General features: G+C 56.5%; 4 protein-coding genes across 4 annotated transcripts; 3 read left to right on the top strand and 1 right to left on the bottom strand.

The window, feature by feature from the left end:
* Positions 1-2,283: 2,283 nt before the first annotated feature.
* RPP25 (ribonuclease P and MRP subunit p25) lies at positions 2,284-2,931 on the top strand. Its single transcript, XM_008499732.2, has one exon. The coding sequence runs from the start codon at positions 2,284-2,286 to the stop codon at positions 2,929-2,931; it is 648 nt and encodes a 215-aa protein (XP_008497954.2).
* Positions 2,932-5,592: 2,661 nt separating this feature from the next.
* On the top strand, positions 5,593-12,356 carry LOC103533828 (cytochrome c oxidase subunit 5A, mitochondrial). Its single transcript, XM_030457251.1, has 5 exons — positions 5,593-5,695; positions 9,045-9,161; positions 9,951-10,072; positions 10,942-11,064; positions 12,188-12,356. Exons 1-4 carry the CDS (start codon positions 5,608-5,610, stop codon positions 11,053-11,055), a joined length of 441 nt encoding a protein of 146 aa, XP_030313111.1. The 5' UTR covers positions 5,593-5,607; the 3' UTR covers positions 11,056-11,064; positions 12,188-12,356.
* Positions 12,357-13,420: 1,064 nt separating this feature from the next.
* Positions 13,421-17,547, top strand: FAM219B (family with sequence similarity 219 member B). Its single transcript, XM_030457248.1, has 6 exons — positions 13,421-13,480; positions 14,915-15,002; positions 15,296-15,371; positions 15,715-15,792; positions 16,096-16,144; positions 16,408-17,547. The coding sequence occupies exons 1-6, from the start codon at positions 13,421-13,423 to the stop codon at positions 16,564-16,566; spliced, it is 510 nt and encodes a 169-aa protein (XP_030313108.1). The 3' UTR covers positions 16,567-17,547.
* A 44-nt stretch (positions 17,548-17,591) lies between these two features.
* On the bottom strand, positions 17,592-21,245 carry MPI (mannose phosphate isomerase). The gene is made up of 8 exons (XM_030457222.1): positions 21,143-21,245; positions 20,676-20,803; positions 20,151-20,351; positions 19,925-20,066; positions 19,586-19,768; positions 19,287-19,460; positions 18,942-19,150; positions 17,592-18,545 (listed from the first exon to the last, which is right to left on the bottom strand). Exons 1-8 carry the CDS (start codon positions 21,156-21,158, stop codon positions 18,327-18,329), a joined length of 1,272 nt encoding a protein of 423 aa, XP_030313082.1. The 5' UTR covers positions 21,159-21,245; the 3' UTR covers positions 17,592-18,326.
* Positions 21,246-21,319: the final 74 nt, after the last annotated feature.

Below are 21,319 nucleotides of genomic sequence, written 5' to 3'. Positions count from 1 at the left end.
ACTGCAGAGGAAAAGCAAGGCCCTGCCATTACTGTGTCCCCTCCCCAGCCCTTCGGGGAGGCAGAGAGCTCGGGCAGTGATTGTGCCCCCTCTGCCTCCCTGGCAGGGGCTGCAGCCAAGGGAGTTTGGGAAGCAGGAATTAAAGGTGGGGAAGAAGCCCTGAGGCCACAGAAAATGGGAGCTGCTGCTGGGTGGTTGATGCAGCACCTTGGGCCCATGTAACCCCTCCCATGCTGCTGCTGGGTGTTGGATCTGGGGGGGTTTCTCAGCTCCCTCGACCACACACACTCAACGATTGTTGTCACAACCCTTCTCGATTCTTTTCCCGGGGTTTTAGCATTTCTTGAAGGCTGCAGATTCCCTGGGAGGTTTCATCCATCCCTGCCTGCCCATGGAAGGAGCCGGGTGCCTTCAGCCAGGATGTCATGGAGTGGAAAGGGGTGGAAAACCAGGCTGGTTTGTCTCACAGGAGAGGGATTGGTGATGGAAGTGCAGGCACTGGGCATGCCGGGAGGGACTGGGGGTGCTCAGAGCCTGACTACACCACTGGTGCTAGAGCCTGGGAGCAGCCTCTGCCCTGCCTCAGTTTCCCCCTCTGTGCCAAAGGGGTCTCACACAGTGCTGGCGGGATGGGGAAAAGGTGCTCCCCAAACCTTTGGCTTTTCCAGCACAAGGTGCATTGCACTTGGGTGTAGCACTCATCCCATGAGGTGAGACCCCCCCCCAGACCTCAGCCTGGGTGTCAGATCAAGGGGTTGTCCCATCCCCACCCCACGTTTAAGGCAAAGGTCCCCACAAAAAAGCTGCTTTGTGGCCCACGGGGATTGTCCCAGTCAGGACAGGATGGCCACATCCTGCCTCGCCACAGCCTCTGTCTCCACCAGATCCATTGATTTATTCATGTATTTTTTCAAGCCCTGCTTGGAGTGAAAACAATCCAGGGCCCTGCAGAGGCTGATAAGATTTGACTGCAAGTCAATACTCGGCGTGTCTTTCCACGGTGCAATGATCCCCCTGCCAGCAGGGCGGGACACCGGGGGTGCCAGGAGCAGGCAGGGGACAGGCAGGTGACAGGGACAGGCCAAGGGCCAGCCTGGGGCAGGGACATCGCCTCTGCCTGGGGCAGAAAGAGGAGATTTTCTGGCCAGCAATAAGTATTTCCTGGGATGTATCACCGGGGACTCGGGCAGTTCAATGAAACGGTGACTCCACTGAGAGCAGCTCCAGGCTGGGGATGGGGAAACCGGCAAGGGACGGGGCTTGGGAGAGCAGCGGGAAGGGAGAAGGGTGGGGAAGGAGGAGGAGGGAAAGAAATCACCCGTGAAAACCTGCTCTGCCACAGCATCTGCTCCTTGGGTGTTTTGGGGCAGGGGGCTGAGGGCAGCAGAGCTCCAGCACGCTCAGTGCATGTCCTAACCCTGCAGGCACAGCCACGATGCCATCTGCCAGGATTTCTCCTGCCTGCCAGTCTCAGTCCCTTCTCTGATGGCTACTAAGTGTTGAGCTCAGGCTGCCAGCTTTCCCAGTGCAACTCCTGCATCTGCCTGCTTTCCCAGGGACCCCTCGCCCCTCCGGGGGTGCTGCCGGGGAGGGGGTGCAGGGCAGGCAGGCAGGGAAGCCGGGACTGCTGACATTTGCAGTCGGTGTCCTTGAGAGGAGCAAGAGCTGAGAGAAGGGACCAGGTTCTCTTTAAGGGGGCAGGACTCGGGAAGCATCATGAAGGCAAGAGTGAGCTTCTCCCACTGCTTTCCACCTCCCACCTTTCCCTTCCCTTCCCTGCCCGCAGGCTCCCAGACGGGAAGCAGGGCTCCCTGTCTTCCCCTCTGCCTTCCCCGGCTCTCGGGGCTGGGATGGGAGGCTGAGCCAGGGAAGGAGGAGGAGGAGGAGGGGAGGAATGGGAGGGAGAGGGGGAGGATCTGCTAATTGCACACAACAGCTCTGGGGGCTGCTGAAGTCCATAATGAAGCAAAGAGCAGCAGAAGCGAGTGCTGCAGTTGGAGCAGAGGAGCACAAGCATCGCCGAGAGCCCTCTTCCCCCCCGGGAGCAACCGGGGACACCCAGGGCATCCTGCAGCCCCGTGCCCCCCGGGGCAGAGCCTCTGGCACAGCCGCCAGCACCTCGGCAGCCAGCTCCGGGCGAGGAGAGGGGAAGGGGCTGGTGGTGCCGGGGACGCGGGGTTAAATTCATCCCTCCCGCAGGCTGGGCCGGAGGGCAGCAGAGTCAGCCCTGCCATGGTCCCGGGGGGCTGGGAGCTCCAAGGGTTCTGCTGGGCAGGGTGAAGGATGGCTGCGGGAGGAGGGGGAGCCAAGCCCACCGTCGGGTCCAGGATGGAGAACTTCCGAAAGGTGAGGACATCGGAAGAGGAGAGCCCCTTGCCTTTCCCCGACCTGCCCCCGGGCGTGGTGGAGATGAAAGTGAAGGAGGGCAGCAAGATCAGGAACCTGATGAACTTCGCCATGGCCCAGCTGGAGCTGAGGGGCAGCCGGCAGATCGTCTTCAGCGGCAGCGGCCGGGCAGTCACCAAGACCATCACCTGCGTGGAGATCATGAAGAGGAAGCTGGGAGGTCTTCACCAGGTCACCAAGGTGCGCTACAAAACCTTGCTGGAGGTCTGGGAGAACCAGAACCCGCTGCCTGGTGGCCCGGCACAGAACCTGACCGTCCACAAGAACGTCCCCTCCATCTCTATCCTCCTCTCTCGGGACCCCCTGGACCCCAACCAGACAGGATATCAGCCCCCAGAGCCCCGGGCCGAGCCGGGGACACGGCTCAGCCGGGCCGAAGGGACATCCAGCTCCTCTACCAAGGGGCTGAAGCGGCCCCTGCCACCTCCCTGTGAGCAGCTGCTGACCAAAAAGTTGCAGGCTGAGAAACCCGAGTGCCCGAGGGGCTCGGGGACCACCTCCAGCCAGCCAGACTGCCACCACTGATCCCACCACCTCCTGCCCTGTCCCGCTGCACGCCAGGAATCCAGGCAGGAATATATCCCTGTGCAGGCAGGAGATGGTCTGCTGGAGAAAGCCTGGGGTTTGCAGCTGCCTTGCTGTAGATAAAGGTGACCCGTGTGCTGCAGGCTCCCCCCGACACGCTGTCGCTGCTCCGGGTCACCCCCAGGCACGGGGCTTGCTGCTGGGGGGTACCTTGTCCCCAGATTTGGGGGGAGGCTTAAAGGGTTAAACCTGACAGCCCTTGGCTGCGGGCTGAAGTGGGGCGGATGTGTAGGGGGGACCTGAATTTGGCCACCGAAGGGCAGCCCCATTTCTCCAGTGACTTCCAGAGAGCCAGGACACCCGACCAGTGCCTGGACCAGGGAAGCCATCTGCACCTCATTGCTCCTCACGGAGACGTATTGGCCGTCCGGAAAGAGGTATTTGCCCTCAGCCCGTCCGAGTTAACACCTTCATTACCCAAACTGCTGCGATTACAGCCGGAGAGGAGCTGTCAGGTTTATGAATGCCAGGCTCAGCACCCTGCGGCACCGCGGCTCATCCCTAATAAAACACACGAGCAAGCAGACGGCTCCGCTCTCTCCCCACGCCAGCAAAAGAAAATAAAACAACCCTTCTTTTTCCCGCATCGGATCTTCAGGTCTTTGCTCTCCCGGAGGTGTTTGAAGGGTTTGGAGTTGGGGTGAAGCCCCGACGGCGGGAGCCGGGGGTGGTGAGAGCGTCAGGGGGGGTGTGGTGGTGTGTGGGTGGGTACGGCACCCAGAAGGGGACAGGGAGGTTTTGGGGGTGCGGGCTTGGCTGCAGAGCCCTGGCCGCAGGCTGGCTCCTGGGGAAAGCCCTTTAGAGCAAAATCCCCACTCCTTCCGGGGAGTAAAAGTGAAGGGAAAATAAAAGCTTTTCAGAAACAGATGAAACACGTCTGAGGGGAAATGGTGGGGGGATTATCTTGGCACAGGGAGAGTGGGAGTGTTACTGCTGCTGAACCCAGGGTGGGGGGATGCCCCCAGGAGGGACAAGTTCCCCATGCTCTGGCAGCAGCCTGCCAGCCCCCCCAGCACAGCAGAGCCGGGCAAAGCCAGCCCCGTGTGAGCTGGGGTGATGCAAGGAGGGCAGGGGACAGGTGAGGGGAGCCAAGCGAGCCCCCCGACCTGCCCGGTTCCCCATGGCCCCAGGGGATGAGTGCAGTCGGCATTAATGAGCACACCCTTCCCAAAAATCACCCGGGAAGGGAAGGATGCTCCAGCTGTGCCATCTCCCTGCCTGTCTCCTGCTCTCTGGGGACAGAGAGCATCCCCTCTTTTCCCAAGGGATTGCTCGGGGAGCGCTTCGCTTGGCTGAGAGCGGGAATGAAAAGAGACAAGGGGAAGAGGAGGAGGAGGAAGCAGGGGGCTGTTTTGCTCCTCGATGACCTTGTTATCTCCCTCAGCAGGCAGCTGCTCCTCTGGGCCAGAGACTCATGGTTCTCTGCCCTGCTGCAGATTGATTCGCTTCACTTGTCTGCCACTGTGTAGTTGAATATTAATTTACAGTATTTTTTTGTTGGTGTTGGTAATGATTAATTTTTGTGGGTTTGGGGCCGGGAAATCTTTGGGTTCTGTCCTGCCCACCACTGAGGTTAAACCCTCCTACCTTACATGTACTAAAAATTATGCTAATTAAAAAAAAAAATAAAATCCTAAGTGCTGGGTTGGGAGCCATGGACACGCAGTGCAGAGCAGACAGCCCTTCACCTCCCCAACTCTGTCCCTCTGGTGCCATCTCACAGCACAAGGGGAGTGAGAGAGTGTCAAGAACCACTCGTTTCTCATTATTTTCTTAATGTGAAGAACTATTTTGAACCCATTTTACAGGCAGGCAATTTCCAAGCTTGGAGGCAAGAGGAGCCCGGGGATCTTGGACTCCTTTCTTTGCTGACTGTGGACCAAGGGCTTCCTGCGTGAGAAAACGGTTAAAAACAAAACAAAACAAAAACCCCAAATACACAGTAACCCAAAACATAAAACATTTAACGATGACATCCGGCCCACAGGGTCCGAAGGGGACGTGGTGAGGAAAATCATCCTGATCCTGGGCTGCCCTGCCCGGACACCACGGGCACCAGCCCGGCAGCATTTTGGGGTCCATCTGCGCACCCCATCCCGCTCACCCCATCCTCCCGAAGGCAGACGGGGCGAAGGGCCGCAGGGGGTGCGGGACAGGGAGCCGGGGAGCTGCTGGGCCCCATTTTCCCCTCAGAGTGAGCCAAGTCCAGAGAGTTTCCCTTCCCAGCGCGGACCGCACGCAGCCATCAGGATCATCATCTCTGTGTGTGTGGGGGGGGGACGGGGATGATGTCCCCGGGAACCCCGGGCTGCCAGACCCAGACCCAGACCCAGACCCAGACCCAGACCCAGACCCAGACCCAGACCCAGACCCAGACCCGCCGTCCCCGCCCGCCCCGAAGCTGTAGAAGCGGCCGCCGGAGCCTCCGTCCCGTCCCGTCCCCTCCACAAAATGGCGGCCGGCACCGCCCCGCGCTAAGTCCCGCCCCCGCCTCCTTCCCGCCCCGGTGCCGTGTGTCCCCGCCGCGCCTCCGTACCGCACCGCGCCGTACCGCACCGCACTGCACCGCTGCCCCCGGCCCGCGGCCCTCGCCGCCCGGTGCTGCCTCCCGCCGCCATGCTGGCCGCCACCGCCGCCCTCCTCCGCCGCTGCGCTCTCTCCGGCCTCCGCGCCGCCTCCGTCCGCCGCCCCGCCGGCCCCGCAGGTGAGCGGCCGCCCGCGCCCTTCCCGCTCGCCCTGACCCCGTCCCGGTTCGGTTCGGATCGGATCGGCCCCGAGAGGCTCCGGATCGCGGGTTGGGAGGCGGCGCGGCCCGGCCCGGTGTCGTCGTGTCCTTGCAGTGACCCGCCGGCGTCACTCCAGGGCAGGCCTCGCCCGCGGCCTGGTGCGCGCTGCCCCCCCGGGACCCCGCCGGGACCGGGGCCGCTGAGAGCTGCGGGCCGCCGAGACCCTTCCCCGGGGGGTGTAGCGTGGAGGCTGTGGGGCCTTCCCTGGGCCTCCCGCGAAGGTGACATTGACAGAGGTCGGCGGTGACCCCGGGGAGACCGAGCCTCGTCCTCCCGGTGCCATGGCGGGGGACATGGCCCGTCCCCGCTGCGGGGCTCCCTGTGGTCACCTCAGTTCATAAGAGGAGGGACAGAGCAGCCGGTATTGCGGCGTGAGTGCGGGGATCCAGAGGTGAGGCAGGGCCTCTGCTTGCTAATTAACAGCTAATTAACGGGCAGCGGTCAGATTGCAGAGGTTGGAGGGGCTGCGGGTGCCTCTCCTGCGGCGGTCGCCGTAGGGAGCAGCTGCCCGAAAACGCAGGGATCGGTGGTGGTCGCACGCTGGGTTCTCTTCCCTTCGTTAAAAGAAAAAGAAAAGAAAAAAAAAAAGAAAAACCAAAAGTGGTGACTTTATTTTTTAAATAAAAAGGACAAACGCACTGAAATTATTTTAAAATGCCTTTGGGCTCCTGCGGAGCCCTGTCAGCTCGTCATTCCCGTGTCTCTGCTCCATCCCCAAGGATCAGGCTGTGTCCCAGGGCTCATGGCACCGGGTCCTTCCGTGCACACCGGGTCCCTCCGTGCACACCGGGTCCATCTGTGCACACCAGCCCCGCTCCCGGGCTCTGGGGGCTCTGGTTTCTGGAGCGCCCTCTCACACCCTGGTCCCCCCCTCTTGCCAGCCCCTGCTTCGCTGGGGTTGAGGTTTGCATCGTCTGATGCTGCACATGTCAGTAAATTCCTGCTCCTCCTGGCAGGGAGGTGTGTGGGTTTTTTCCTTTTCAGCTTCTTAACAGGGTAATCTGTCGAGATGTGGCACTCGGGGAAGTTTTACCACGTTTCTGTGTGAGATGAGGTGTGTTCAGCTTTCTGGAGCTCTGTTTGAGTTCTCCTGGAAGTGTGTCCCTGCCAGCCCCAGTGTCCTTTGCCTCCTCCTCCTCGGGTTGGGTGTTGGCATGGAAGGGCTGTCACACCAGTGACAGTGACCTTGAGGGACCTCAGTGACAGCCCGGGCACCCAGCTGGTTCCTGTGGTGCTCCTGGTCTCCGGGGTGTGCTTCCAGTTAGTGTGGAAAACGAAAGGTCGTAAAGGAACACCCCAGCAAAAAGAAAAATACCTCCTGGATAATCCAGAGCTCAAATTCTCACAGTCTTCCCCGTTTTCCTTTTGGTCCAACCAAGCTGCTCCTTCTGTGTTTGAGACGAAAGGAAACGGTTTTGTTGAGCTCTTTGTGGAAAGAGGGTTTGGTTTTATGACTTGACTGAAGTTCTTGAATGCCATCTTTGAGGCATTTCTCTGAGCTTTGTTCTTTCCCTGTGAGATCTGTTCCATGGTTAGGGATAAAGGTATTTATTCTGCCCCTAGCAGCCAGCATCTCAGCAGCCTGGGCACAGAGGGGTGCTCTTGCTCTGAGCTCAGCTGTGCATGGGTTTTATTGGAGAAGGGAGGGTCAAAGATCTGGTTTTGGAGATGGGGAATCTCTTTATAGAACTGCAAGAAAATATTATAATTCTGTTTTGGCCTGTCATTTATTTTGCCCTTACCTAATTACAATTTGCATGGATTGGGAAGCATTGCATTCACCAGCAGTGCAGCTGTCTCAGGTTAAATTCTGTGAAAAATCTAAACTGTGTTCTGATCAGGCTGTCATTGAATGAGGCTAAAGATAGACCTGGAAGTTGTCTGTGGTTTGTTCTGTTATATTCTGTGTAGAATTAGGATCCTGCTTCATAGTAGACTACTGCCTGGGATCTCCAGAGCAGAAAATGGAACCTGGGAAGGTTGGAAAAATGGGGTTTCCTCTGAAGAGAACTTGGCAGTCAGTTGGTGTGAATGGTTCACAGTGGCTTAAGAAAGAAAATCTGACCAAACTGTCTGCCTTGCTCTGAGGCAGAGCTTTACCCTGGCAAGGTCATGCCTGGTGTGTGACCTCTGCAGACTTGAGCAGAGTGAAATTACAGCAGAGAAAGGAAGCAGCCCCTGGGCAGCCCCTGTCCCCCAGGGGAGGCAGCTTGCAGGGTGCTTGGGCCAGTGCTGCCCATGCCCTGGGTTTGAGTTCCTTCTGGGAAACTCCTCCAACCTTGGAGGCTTAATTAAAAGATCAGCAGGAAAATCCATGAAGGAAGATGTGAGTTTATAACCATGTCAGCCTTATGTGCCCAGTGCAGTACAATCCACTTTCATGCTTTAATAATTGTCAAATATTAATGGGATTACATTGAGATCCAGGAGTTTTCTCTTGGGCAAGAGGCAGTGATGTTGTTTTCTCCTTTGGTAGCCTCTAACAGCTCTTGTCCCTCGTGCTATGGAGAGCCCTTAGAGTTTGCCTCAGGTGAATTTGTGTGGATCCCTCAGATCACTTTTAACCAAAGCTTCATCAGCTCTGAACCTGTGGGGGAATGAAAGACCTGCAGCTCCTTGCTGTTGAGTCATGCACCAAAGCCTGGCTGCCAGCTGGGAAATCTGCTTGTCTGGGATTACAAAATCAATTCTGGAGCAATTTCAGGAGCAGGACTTTAGCTCAGAAACAACCAATTTGTTCATCTCAAGTGGATAAGGATGTAACTCCTGGGATATAGGGGTTTATTTCTGGAAGGAATGCCACTGAAAAACTGATTCCTGGAGCTAAGCCCACTGCACAGCTGTAGCCTGTGCTTTGGGGACAGGCTGAATGTGGGGGCAGAACAACCACACTGCTTCAGAGGGCCTGGTACATGGCTGTCACATTGCTCTGGCTTGAGTGGCTCTGGGAAGAGGGAAAGTTCCTTTATCTTATGGAAAGAGGGGTCCCAGAAAACTTCTTTTAAGGACTGGTTGTGCAGGATTGTTTTTTATCTTCCATTTCCCCCTCTACTTGAATAATCCTGCTCTGGGAATGATGCAGAGCACAAAATGCACACTTTGCCCCGAACAACCCACCCACTGGTGTTTGTATTCATACAGTGCTGATCCAGGCCTGACTGTGGGGACTGAAATATCTATATTTTGTGGCTTTTGGTCTCATGCTGAGGACTGAAGTACACGTGTTTTCCATTTGCTGAGTGCCTCTTCCTTTCTGCCTGCATCCAGCTGCAGTCCATGCCCGCTGCTACTCTCACGGGTCACAAGAATCAGATGAGGAATTCGATGCTCGCTGGGTGACATATTTCAACAAGCCAGATATTGATGCCTGGGAGCTCAGGAAAGGTATGTTGAGTGAAAAGGGAAGAGGAAGATGGAGTAAATGCTTCGTCCTGGTCTTGTGACTAGAAATAACTTATTTTTACGTTGCTGCCGGCGTGCAGAAATAGTGAAAATTGGGATTTAACACCCGGGTGGGAAGGAGAAATGTGTTTGCTTTTGGGCAAGTATATTGGAGCTCCACTGCTGGTAGGAAACAACCATACACATTTTTCTTTGGACTTTGGCTTTGTGGCTTGGCCACAACTCACTGCAGGCTGTCTGGTTGTCTTCTGGTGTTATTTGCTGTGGGGTTGCCAGCTCCTATTAAACTACCCCAATTAGAGCTTATAATTGTGTTTGCAGAACAGCCAGAGGGGTCATTTCAGCACCGTGTGGATGAGTAGGTGTTGGGCTCTTCCCTTTGAGAGGAAACAGACAGCAGCTCGAGCTCCAGTTTCATCACACCTGTAGGAATGAAGTCATTTGGATGCCTCAGTGATTCCCTGACTGAAGTGCAGCGGTACAGACACCAGCTCCTTTGGGGAGTGTGGGTGACACTGGGATTTCATGAAATCCACTCTAAATTCTAAAATTGGCTGCAGGGACTGAGAGAGAGAAGAGCAAAAGACAATCCTTGGCCCTGGGAGTGTCGCCCCCCCAAAAAGCAGCAGTGAAAATTGTAATCATCTGAAGGCGACTGACTGGTGTTGTGGTCGTACTTCATGCTTTCGTGAGAGGGAGCAATTTAATGCTCAGCAGGGTCCTTTGGACTGCAGGTGCCAAGTTCTTTTTGGTGTTTCTTTGTGTTCCCAGGCATTAACACACTTGTGGGTTATGACCTGGTTCCGGAACCAAAAATCATTGATGCAGCTCTGAGGGCATGCAGACGGTTAAACGACTTCGCCAGCGCTGTCCGCATCTTAGAAGTTGTAAAGGTGAGTGGATTCTTTCTCCCCTTGTACAAAAAGCATTGCAAAGGCAGTTTGCTGGCTTCTTAATGGGTTCAACACTGGCAGTAGGAACTCAGGAAGCTGCCTAGGCTGGAAAAACAACGTGAAGCAGCACTGTGAAACCCAGGTCCAGCCTTCACTTAATAGGGAGTTAAAATGAGTGAGGGTAGAGCCAGGAGTTCTTCTGTTTCAGCCTTAGAAGCCAGCAGCTGTGCTTTTCTGACTGCTTTTTTTTTGGCCAGAGGTGAGGAGGACTGGTATGGAGGTCTTCACTGCTAGCTGTTAAAGCCTCTTGCTTCAAGCTCTGCTCCTCAGCCAGTTGCCTCTCAGTTTGCTGTTTCTGCATTCTTCTGCAGAACTGGAACTCTTTCAGTGGGTTTGGAGATATAAGACCCATGGAAGAATCTGCCTAGGATTTCCTTATCTTTTTTTTTGTTGTTCTGGTTCCCTGTCATGTAGAGGACAACTGAGTTTATCAGAACTTGGAGACAAATATATGGTATTCCTGGAGTCCTTCCTAGTATTATCCACAGGGTATTGTTTTTCCGCTGACTTCCAAGCAAGTTAAATTTTCTCTCAGGCCTTCCTGAAAGCTGATTTGATTTTTTTCCCCCCCCTTTAACTGATCAGATGCCATTTCTGTTTCATTCCTTAACAGCCAGCAGTCTTTGGGGTGGATTGTAAAGCATCCCTTGTCAAAGGAGCATAGCTTGGCCTTGAGGCAAGCCCAGGCTGCTCTCGTGAGCTGCAGGTGCTCAGGCCATGCACCCTCTTGTGAACACACACCTGGCCAGTCCATGGTGGGCCTTGACAACAACCTTGCTGTTGAAATAACCCCATTCCTTTTCCTGTAGGACAAGGCAGGACCTCACAAGGAAATCTATCCATACGTTATCCAGGAGCTTAGACCAACTTTGAGTGAACTGGGCATCTCCACTCCAGAGGAACTGGGCCTGGACAAAGCATAAACCTCACTGGTAAGGGATCTCACTGCTTCTGGGACTCTCCTGGCCCTTCCTTGCCTCTGTGGCTCTGGGAAAGGCTGTAACATGATTCTCCAGCTATCTCCATAATGACACATCTCCTCGGAAAGGGAGTGACCACCCTTCTCAAAGAAGGCTTTAAAAAGGAGCAGTGCAGTTGCTTGGGGAGGGGCAGGGGGGTTGGCAGCCATTCCTGACCTCCCAGTGATTCCTAGGTAGCAGTTGCTGAGGCCATGGGTCTTGCAGCTCTTTGTTGGCAGCAGGTCAGCCTCTGCTCCTCAGCAGCTTTTCCCCCAGAAGTGTCCCTAGCAAATGGCAGGTCCATTTCCTCTGGAAATACACCAACTTTGGGGTTTTGTCACAGTGTAGCCACATTAGACAACAGGGAAAAAATCATTACTTGCTTATGCTGGTTCTACTGAGGGCAGTCACTTGACAACACTGAAGTTTCTCCACATTATGCTTAAAATAGCATCTTTTTCTGTAGTTAAACATGTTTGGAGAGCCAAATAACATTGGGAGCAGCATGTGGGCAGGGAATGCCACTTGTTTTACTGGCTCTCTGGAGCTGAGTGCTCAGTACTTCCTAAACTTCAATACAACCAGAACTAAAGCCACTTAGATCTCCATCACCAGGCTCTAAAGTGAGCTGCAAGGTATGAAGGTGTTGTTACTAATTAGCAGCTTTTCTGGTTAACGAGGATCTGTCAGTAGGGAGAGGCAAGACCCAACGTGCTACAATCCCAGGCTAAAACTAAGCCCAAACTAAAAATCCTCTTGGAGATAAAGCTCTGTGAAGGCAGCCTCTGAACTCATTTTCTTCAGGAGATGGCCAGTGTCACATCCCAGCCTTTTTTAAGTGTTCTTAGAATAAAGATATCAGGTGTCTGGCAGCAAATAGTAGCTAATTCTGGATCTTGAAGTCCCTGCCCTTCCTCCTGGAATACGATCCCTTTGGTGCAGGGGGAGGCTGGGAACATGGGAACTGGGGTGCTGAGACTCAGCTTCAAGTAGGAAAGTGGGCAGTGGAAATAGTATGTTTGAGACTCGGTGGGAACTCTGTGGCTGCTTCTGTAACAGCTTTTATGTCCTTTTTTTCTTGTTGTTGTTGTTCTAGGTGCATGACTCGAGCATCTGACTGATGCTACCTGAATGTACACTGTTGCCTGGAGACACAAACGTTAAAGTACAACCTTCCCTGAAGTGATTTCTCCCTTTATTGAGTCACAATGTATGTGATGGGGAAGTTGGACCTAATAAAGGAGAAACTGGTTTGACTGATGTGGCAGCCATGGCTTGTGTGATTGCTTCTTGGGACTGGCATGGAGAGAAGGAAGAGAGAAAACCGAGAACGTGCTGTCCTGAAGGGGGGTGGGAGGCTGGAAGTCGTGGTTTGCTTGGCATAAAGCTGAGTCCCAGGCTCAGGAAGTGGAAGGTGAGGAATAGGAAGGTGGGAAAGGGGAAGGTGAGGAAGGGAAAGGAAGGGGAAGGGGAAGACAAGGAAGAGGAAAATGGGAAAGGGGAAGGTGAGGAAGGAGAAGGGAAAAGTGAGGAAGGGGAAGGTGAGGAAGGAAAAGGGGAAGGAAAAGGTGAGGAAGGAGAAGGGGAAGATGGGGAAGGTGAGGAAGGGAAAGGAAGAGAAAGGGGAAGGTGAGGAAGGAGAAGGGAAAGGTGAGGAAGGGGATGGGGAAGGTGAGGAAGGGGAAGATGAGGAAGGAGAAGGGGAAGATGGGGAAGGTGAGGAAGGGAAAGGAGAAGGGAAGGTGGGAAAGGTGAGGAAGAGGAAGGTGAGGAAGGAGAAGGGAAAGGTGAGGAAGGGGAAGGTGAGAAAGGTGAGGAAGAGGAAGGTGGGAAAGGGGAAGATGAGGAAGGAGATGGGGAAAGGGAAGGTGAGGAAGGGCAGGTCTGGAGGGCACGGTGACCCCGGGGGAGGAGGCAGGGCTGGGGAGAGGGGAGCGGGGTGACACCAACCCCCGCACCCCCGCAGGACTCCTGTCCCTCTGACAAGGATGGGGCTTGCGGGGCTTGCGAGGGAGCTGCAAAAACGGGGGGGAAAGAAATTCCGGTATTTAATTTGTTATTATTGTAAATTCCTTTAAAAAAAAAGGGACATTTCCATAAACCCAGGAACGGGGGGTAGGCAGGAGGCTCCAAGCTGTGTATGGGGGGGGGGGGGGGGTCCCGCAGGGTCTCTCCGGGGTCCCGCATGCGCGGCTGCGGGGCGCGCCCCGTCCTCGCTCCCCATTGGCTGAGGTGGCGCGCTGCCTCCTGGCTTCCCATTGGCTGGAGCGGCTCCGCCGTGCGCTGCCATTGGTAGGGCCCCGGAGGAGGGGCGTGGCTACGGGCGGCCATGGCGACGGGAGGAGGCGATGGCGGCGGGAGCGGAGCGGGAGGGAGGCGAGGAGCGGGGGTGAGTGCGGGGGGACAGGGAGAGGTGCGGGGTGTGGGGTGCGGGGGGCGGCGGTACGGGGGCAGAGCATCTGTGTAGGGACGGACACAGCCTGTACAGGGGGTTGTACAGGGACGGGTGTAGCTTATAGAGGGGGGCTGTACAGGGAGGGGTGTAGCTGATATAGCGGGCTGTACAGCGAGGGGTGTAGCTTATACAGGGGGTTGTACAGGGAGGGGTGTAGCTTATACAGCGGGTTGTACGGGGACTGTGCAGAGAGGGGTGCAGCTTATACAAGGGGGCTGTACAGGGAAGGATGTAGCTTATACAGCGGTTTGTACAGGGAGGGGTGTAGCTTATAGAGGGGGGTTGTATAGGGAAGGGTGTAGCTTATACAGCGGGTTGTACAGGGAGGGGTGTAGCTTATACAGGTGGTTGTAGAGGGAGGGGTGTAGCTTATACAAGGGGGCTGTACAGGGAGGGGTGTAGCTTACACATGGGGCTGTACAGGGAGGGGTGTAGCTTATACAGGGAGTTGTACAGGGAGGGGTGTACCTTACACAGGGGTTTGTACGGGGACTGTACAGGGAGGGGTGTAGCTTATACGGGGGGTTGTACAGGGAAGGGTGTAGCTGATACAGCGGGCTGTACAGGGAGGGATGTAGCTTATACAGCGGGCTGTACAGGGAGGGGTGTAGCTTATACAGGTGGTTGTAGAGGGAGGGGTGTAGCTTATACAAGGGGGCTGTACAGGGAGGGGTGTAGCTTACACATGGGGCTGTACAGGGAGGGTCACAGCCCCCCTGTGCCGGGGGTCTCTGCACAGACACTGACCCCTGGCTGAGCATTGCCATCACCCCCAGCTCCTCTGACGCCCCGTCCCTCCCACACCAACTCTCACTGTATGATTTTCCCTCTCTTCTCTCCATTAGTTGTTCTGTTTGTAGCCCTTGCCCTTTCCCTCTCCCTGGTGTGTGTAGCAGCTCCCACTCTTCCTGTCTGTAAATGCCTTAGAGATGGGGAAGGCTTTTCCTGAAAGCCCCTGACCTGATTACATGGCAGTGCCTTCACTTCAGCCACGTGGGTTTATTGCTGCATGGGAAGAAACGGGAAAGGCTCAAAACCTGCAGAAAAATTAAAATATCTCTATGTGATGAACATGCTCCTTAAATTTCCTCCATCCTGCCTTCTCCCGGGAGGTTAAGGCTTGCAAGGAGAGTGCCTATTGCCATTTGTGCTTTGGATTGAACATCTCAAATATTCCCAAATAAACCCTTCATCTGCTAATAAATCTTCTTATTCCTTCTCCTCTCCCTCCTCTGGGTGCAGGGCAGGGTTGGGGAGGAGGAGATGAAGAGGTGGCTGTTTTCCCCCATGGATCTGAAATCCCCAGGGATGTCCAAGGCCAGGGAGCTACTAAATTTGCTTCTTTCCTTTTTTTTTTTTTTTTTTAAGTTGATTTGGACCGAAAACAAGAGGCTGAACAAGGAGAAAAGGGGACCATATCTCATGAGCAAACCTCCTCCCATTCACCCCAAGCTCCGTAAGTGCTGGTGGCATCCCACGGGTCTCCTCTGGCTTCTGGGGACACATCTGTCCCTCTCCAAAGCCCTTTTATTCCTCAGTGGGATAAACCCATCCCAACCCCACTCAACCCTATAGAGCTGTAAGGACAAAACCCTTTATCCTTACAAGGATGGGGAGCACCTCAATGCCCCCTCCTCTCCCTCAGGCCCCTCTGCCCCCCCAGAACAACCCCCCTGGTGTGTGGGTGTTTGTGGGGGGGGGGAAATGCTGGGGTTTTGCAGCTCTGCCCCCCCTGTTCTTGGCTTCCAGAGTGGCAGAGGGAGCTGGCAGCGCTGCGGCGGCAGGGGGGACCCACACCAAACCACCCGAAGCTGGCAGCGAAAAGGTCTGACACCCTTGGGAGTGTTTCTTATTTTTTTCTTTATTTTTTTTAATTTCTTTTTTATTATTATTATTTTATTATTATTATTATTTTTTCCCCCTTCTTTTTTCTCCCCCCCCCCCCGAGATGGATTTTTCACGTGTCTCATGGGAGCCTGGGAAACCCAGAGGACTGAAAAGAAACCAAGAGCTTAGATGGAATTTATTCTTAGCTGGGAGTGGTGCCTGGGTGGGAAGGGATGTTCGGGGTCAGGATTCCTGCCCTGGGCCTTTGGGTTTGCCAGCTCTGTGGCTGCCTTTTCAGACCCAAACCCCTGTCCTGGGCTCTCTCCTCTGCTTTCCTGCAGGTCGGTGAAGTTTAACAAGGGCTACACAGCACTCAGCCAGACAGCAGATGAGAACCTGGTCTCCCTCGATTCAGACAGGTGGGGATTGGGTGAATATCCCGGGATTTTTATTTTTGGGGGGCCAGGGGACATGTGGCAGGCTCAGAGATGGCTTTTCTCAGAGGAATTGATTTTGTTTGTCACTTGTAGAGTGTTCCCCATTGCGCTGGGCACCTCAGGGCAGCAAAACACACACTCTCTTTGTCCTAAATTTAACAAACCACTTGGGATTATGCTGCCAGCTCTCTTTCTGCTCCCCCCCAACACCAAGATGCCCTTGTCTGCATCCCAAGTGAGGACACAGCTTCCCAGACGGCTCTGACCATTTCCTTCTTCTCCTAGTGACGGGGAGCTGGGATCCAGATGTTCCTCGGGCTACTCCTCTGCTGAGGCAAGTCCTGGATCCCACAGATCCCTGGATCTCTGTGGTGGGGCAGCTAATGAGCTCCATCATCCAAGGGTGGGGCAACCCAAGGGGTGTTTCGGGGTGCTGCAGACCAGGGAAAGCTTTCTGGTCTTTTGCTTTTGTGTTCTCTGCTCTGGTTGTGCTGCTTCTCTTCGTGCAAAGGCTCTGGAGGGGGAGGGTGCAGTGCCCCCTCTGCTCCCTTTGCAAGCCAGAATTTGAACTAAACTGGGACTCATTTTTAACCCCAGAAGGTGAACCAGGACATGAGCCAGCAGCTGCTGCAGGATGGGTACCACCTCGACGAAGTACCCGATGACGAAGACCTGGATCTCATCCCCCCAAAACCAGTCACCTCCTCGTGTTGCCCCTGCTGTCTGGGAGAAAACCTCTCCTGTGTCATCCAGTAGGCACTGCTCGGCCTGAACAAGAGCTGAACAAGAACAGGTCACAAGCCAGCACTTTCTTTGTCCCCTGGGATGGCTGTTGGTGTCCCTGTCCCACGCTGGGACGGTGAAACAAGGACTTGGTGATGCTGCTCTGCTGCTCGTGGTGAACAGCAGCCAAGCCCAGAGGACTTACTCAGCAATATCAGGGAGAAGGTGGCCTGGATGGGGTGGGAGGGAGGAGAGGCACCTCCACCAGGGGTGTGAAGAGAAGGAATTAGGAGGGACAGCACCAAATTCCTCTTTTCCTCCTTTATTTGGCCACATTGAGGACTACGGCCTGACCTGGACAGGAAGGGGTAGGCTTGAACTGACCAGGCTGGGAAGCCCTAAAACCCCTTTTCTGTTTATTTTCACTTTAATCACTGCTTCTCCCCATCAGGCTGAAGCCAAGCAAGCGGGGTTGGGGTTAGGGTTGGCTGGCAAAGCTGCTGCTCCCTTTGCTCAGCTCCTGCTGCTCACAGCTCATGGCTGTCAGCTCCCTCCTCCCAAAGCCTGAACCAAAGATCATTGCTCACATGGAGAGGACAGGGAGGAGGAACCCAAGAGAGGGTCACTTTTTAAGCATTTGAATTTGTGATATCCACCAGCACCTGCTGCTGGGGCTGGGAGCTCCTGGGAACTTCTGCCTCTTGGGGGACCTGTGAAGTCCATCAGTTTGGAGCTGGTGGCTTCTTCCAGCTCTCCCCAAAGCTGCTTCAATGGGGGCAAGGGGCAGGGCAGCCCCCCCCATGCACAGCTCCTTTTCTGGAGTCAGCCTGCTGTGAAACCTTCAAAGCTGCCTTAAATGGTCCTGCTCTACTGCAAAGAGGACAATCAGCTTCTTTGAGAATAAATGGTGTCTATTTAAATTATATTTGGTGTCTATTAGAGACCTGAACTGGGTTTTGGGTTTGTATTTTCTTTGTTTCAGGGAGCACTCAATAAAGTGGATGTGGTTACTCAGAGGCTGTGTTGGTGCTGTGGTAGGGGCTGAGCCCCACTTTCCCCCCCCCATCCTCACTCAGGGGGGCTCCTTCCCTGCTTTTGGAGCAATCTGTTTTCCCTGTGGAGCTGCCCTATCCCCTGATGCCACCACAGGGTGTTGGGGGGGAAGGTCACAGGTGGTGCCAAGGGACAGAGTGGAGCTACCCGCAGCCCCCAGCTTCTCCCTTTCCTCTTCCTGTTCCCTACACATGCTGCCCTGTGCTGAGGACAAAGTCATCACTTTATTGACAGCACTGGAGGCTTTCCAGCTCCTTCCCCCCACCCCAACTCAAGCATCCCCCTTTTACAGCCAGGAAAGAGGTGACACGTGTCAGAGGAACTGCCTGCCAGCAGCCAGGCTCAGGAGGAGCCCAGGAGGCACCCGGGAGCAGCAGAGGCTCAGCAGCACTTTCACAGGAGGGAGAAGCAGCTCCCAGGAGCTGGGCAGATGCTGGAGACACAGGGTGAGTCCTTCAGGCCACCTTGCTGCTCCTTAGCAAGAGGAGGGGGAAAAAAAAATAATAATAAGAGGAGTTGTGTTATGGCATTAGCAGCACCCAGAGGGGATGATGCTCTGGGGATGTGGCTAAGGAGCTTTGCTCTTCCTCTGCCTGCTCTGCTCCACACCACATCCCAGGAGGTGATTTGTCTGGGGGTTCAGTAGATGGAGGGGAAGCTTCCAAGTGAGAGAGATGACTTTGCCCAGGCCAAGTTTCTATCTACTCAAATGTGGAGCAGGGAAGGCATCCGGGTGTTGCTCAGAGGAGGCAGCAGGCTCGGAAGAGCAGCATCCCATCCTGGGATGAGAGCTGGAGGGAGAGGCTCTCGTTGGCAGAGATGAAGAGCACGGAGCCACGGCGCAGAGACATTTCAGAGGCAGCAGCTGTGGAGGTGGCCACGGCTGTCCCCTGGATCACCAGCAAGATGCTGGCAGACTCCAGAGCAGAGAGGAGGTACAGCTTTATGGACGGAGGGATCTGCAAAGGAAAGGGTCACTGCAGCTTCAGCAGCTCGAGTCTCCTCCAGCTTTTCCTTTCTTTGGAGAGCAGGAATGGGGGTCATCCCATTCCCAACCTGCAGCTGCCTTTGCTGTACTCAGGCCACCCTGCAGCAGCCTGAGCTGAGGGAGCTGCACCCTGGGGACCTCCTCCTGGTCTTCCCTCTGCCCAAAGCGAGGGGAAGGAGAGGAGTGGGAGAGGAGCCTGTGGCACTGCCTAGGGTGACAACAACACCCCCAAGGATACCTCCAGCCTCCCTGGGGCAACAGCCACAAGAGTGAGCAGACCCACACCAAAAAAACCCCAGCCAACCCTGACATGCTCCACCCAGAGGGGAGAAAGCCAGCGTGTCCCCGTGTCCCCGTCACTGCTCACCTCTATCCTCATGATGGCAAAGTCTGGCACGGGTGGGTCGTACACGTAGACACAGGGGTCGAGCTGGCTCTGCGTGGCAGGGAAGATCTTGGAGCTGCTGGGTGCTGGTGTGTAGTTGAGCATCTCACACAAGGTGAGGACATCGATGAACTTGGGGGTGAGCCCGGCACGCACCGTGTTATCCGAGCAGGCCATGCACTCCACGCAGTCTGTGGGGACAGGGCTGTGCTGTCACCCCACCTCACCCTCACCCTCCTGCCCATCCTGAGGGGGGACCAGCCCTGCCCAACCCGGGGGACGGTCCCAGTGGGATCCTGGGTCAGGAAAGCTGGTGGCGATGCTCACCTCCATACAGGTAGGCATGGGGCTCGTTGGCCCCCAGGAACATGGCTTCCCCGGGCTCCAGCCTCACCAGGTTGAGGAAATAAATGGTGAAGCAGCCAATGTCCCCAGGGTACTGTGAGTGCAGCCTCAGCAGGAGGTCCCCATTGCTCCCCGACGTGTCCTTCCCTTCCGCCGCTGTGCGGGCAGAGCGGACACAACACTGGGGAGGGAGCCAGGAGAGCCCCATCCCCTCTGCTCAGCATCTTCACACCCCTTACCCCCCCAAAGCCACGCTGGGGGAAGGTGAGGTGAGGACCCACCTTCCTGGGAGATCCTCTTCACCAGCATGTTCAGTTGGTCGACGAAGAACTTCTTCTCGCTCTTCATCAGGCGGGTGAAGCAGACGCGGAGGGCGGCCGAGACGCCCCGGGGGTCGTCGCTCCCGCTGCGCTCCAGCTGCTCCGCTGCCACCTCCCCGATCAGCGCCCGCAGCTCAGGGACAGCTGACACCCCCGGTCACCCCAGGTGGCCACCACGGGGGATTCCACCATCCCCATCCCACCCTATCGCAGTCGCCGCCGTCCCCCCGCTCCCCAGACCCGCTGCAGGGTGGGGTGGTGGCAGCGGGGTCCCACCCGGCCCTCCCTCCCCCTGCTTACTCTGGAGGAAGGAGACGATCTCCTCCACCGGCCGGAAGCCACACAGGCCCTCGAAGGGGGTGAGGGCGATGGCCATCTCGGGCTTGTGGTTGGCATCAGGGTAGTGCTCGGGGAACTGGGCGTGCAGCTTCACCGCCAGCTCCTGGGGAGGGGGGGGAGAGGGGCTGAGTGAGCTCCTCGGGGGTGAGGGTCCATCCGGAGCTGCCCTCGCTGGGGTTCTCCCTACCTTGTTGGGGTGTGCCTGGATGGAGAGGGCGGTGTTGACCGAGAGCACTTTGAAGAGGAAGGGCAGGCAGCCCTGGAAGGTGTCCTTCACCTTGGCCCCCAGGCAGGCTGGGTTGTCAGCGATCCACTGGCCCAGGGTCTTTTGGGGGATGCGGTTATCCCGGATGAGGGCATCGCCCCGGGGGTGCGTGCCCATCCAGAGCTGTGGGAGACAGACAGACAGACAGACAGACAGACAGGTGGGGATGACTTGGGCTTTTCTCAAGGCTGCTTGGCCCCAGAGGCGATGGACGTAGCCACGGCGGCTCCTCCGGAGGCTGAGTCACGCCGGGCTGCTCCTCTTCTCCTCCGAGGGCTCCAGGGGATGGGCAGGATTCGCATCCCTCCCCGAGCCAGGCAGACCCGGGATGCGGAGAGCTGCAGCCGGTTGGGATGGATGCACGGATGAGGTGGATGGACGGACAGACATGAGGCCACGAAGGATGGATGGATGGACAGACAGATGAACACATAGCCGGGCACTCACCTCTGCATAGGGCTGGTCGGGCTGGATCCGGATCAGGGGGTCACTGCCGGCCACCAGTTTGGCCACCTCGCTCTCCAGCCCCACCTTACCCCAGGAGTACTTCTGCACGGTGCAGGAGAGGGGGAACACTGCGGGAGGAAAGGAAGACATTGGGGGTGACAAAATAACCTTCTGCCCCCCATATTCTTCCCGGGACAGCCCGGTGGAGGGGCAGCCCCAAAGCCCTTCGGAATGGAGAGAGGAGGAGGAGGGCAGGGAGGGGGCCGAGGGCTTTGGGAGGGAAGGTGGGGGGCAACTTTAAATCATCACACAGTGGTCCCGAGGGGGAGGGGAGACCCCACCGCCCCACAGCGCCCTCGGGGAAGGTCGCCGTTCCTGAAGGACGATCCGCCCCCCCCAGCGTCCCCATCCCCAGGGGCCCAGGGGTCCCAACAACCCTACGGTGAATGTGCCCGGGCCCGGCTCACCTCTGATGTCCGCCATGGCTCGGCCGGGCCGGGCCGGGCCGGGCAGGGCAGGCCGGGAGCCGTAGTCCCGCGGCCGGCGGTGCCGGCCGTACCGCCTCCCCGGGTCGGGCAGGGCCGGGCGGGGCGGTACTGCCCCTGCACCACCCTATGGGGCGGGCATGGTGGGTCTCAATGGGG

Source organism: Calypte anna, chromosome 10 (genome assembly GCF_003957555.1).
Source record: "Calypte anna isolate BGI_N300 chromosome 10, bCalAnn1_v1.p, whole genome shotgun sequence".
In the NCBI taxonomy this organism is placed as follows: domain Eukaryota; kingdom Metazoa; phylum Chordata; class Aves; order Apodiformes; family Trochilidae; genus Calypte; species Calypte anna.
Note: the sequence above shows the minus strand (reverse complement) of the source record. Positions and strands in the feature narration are given on the sequence as shown.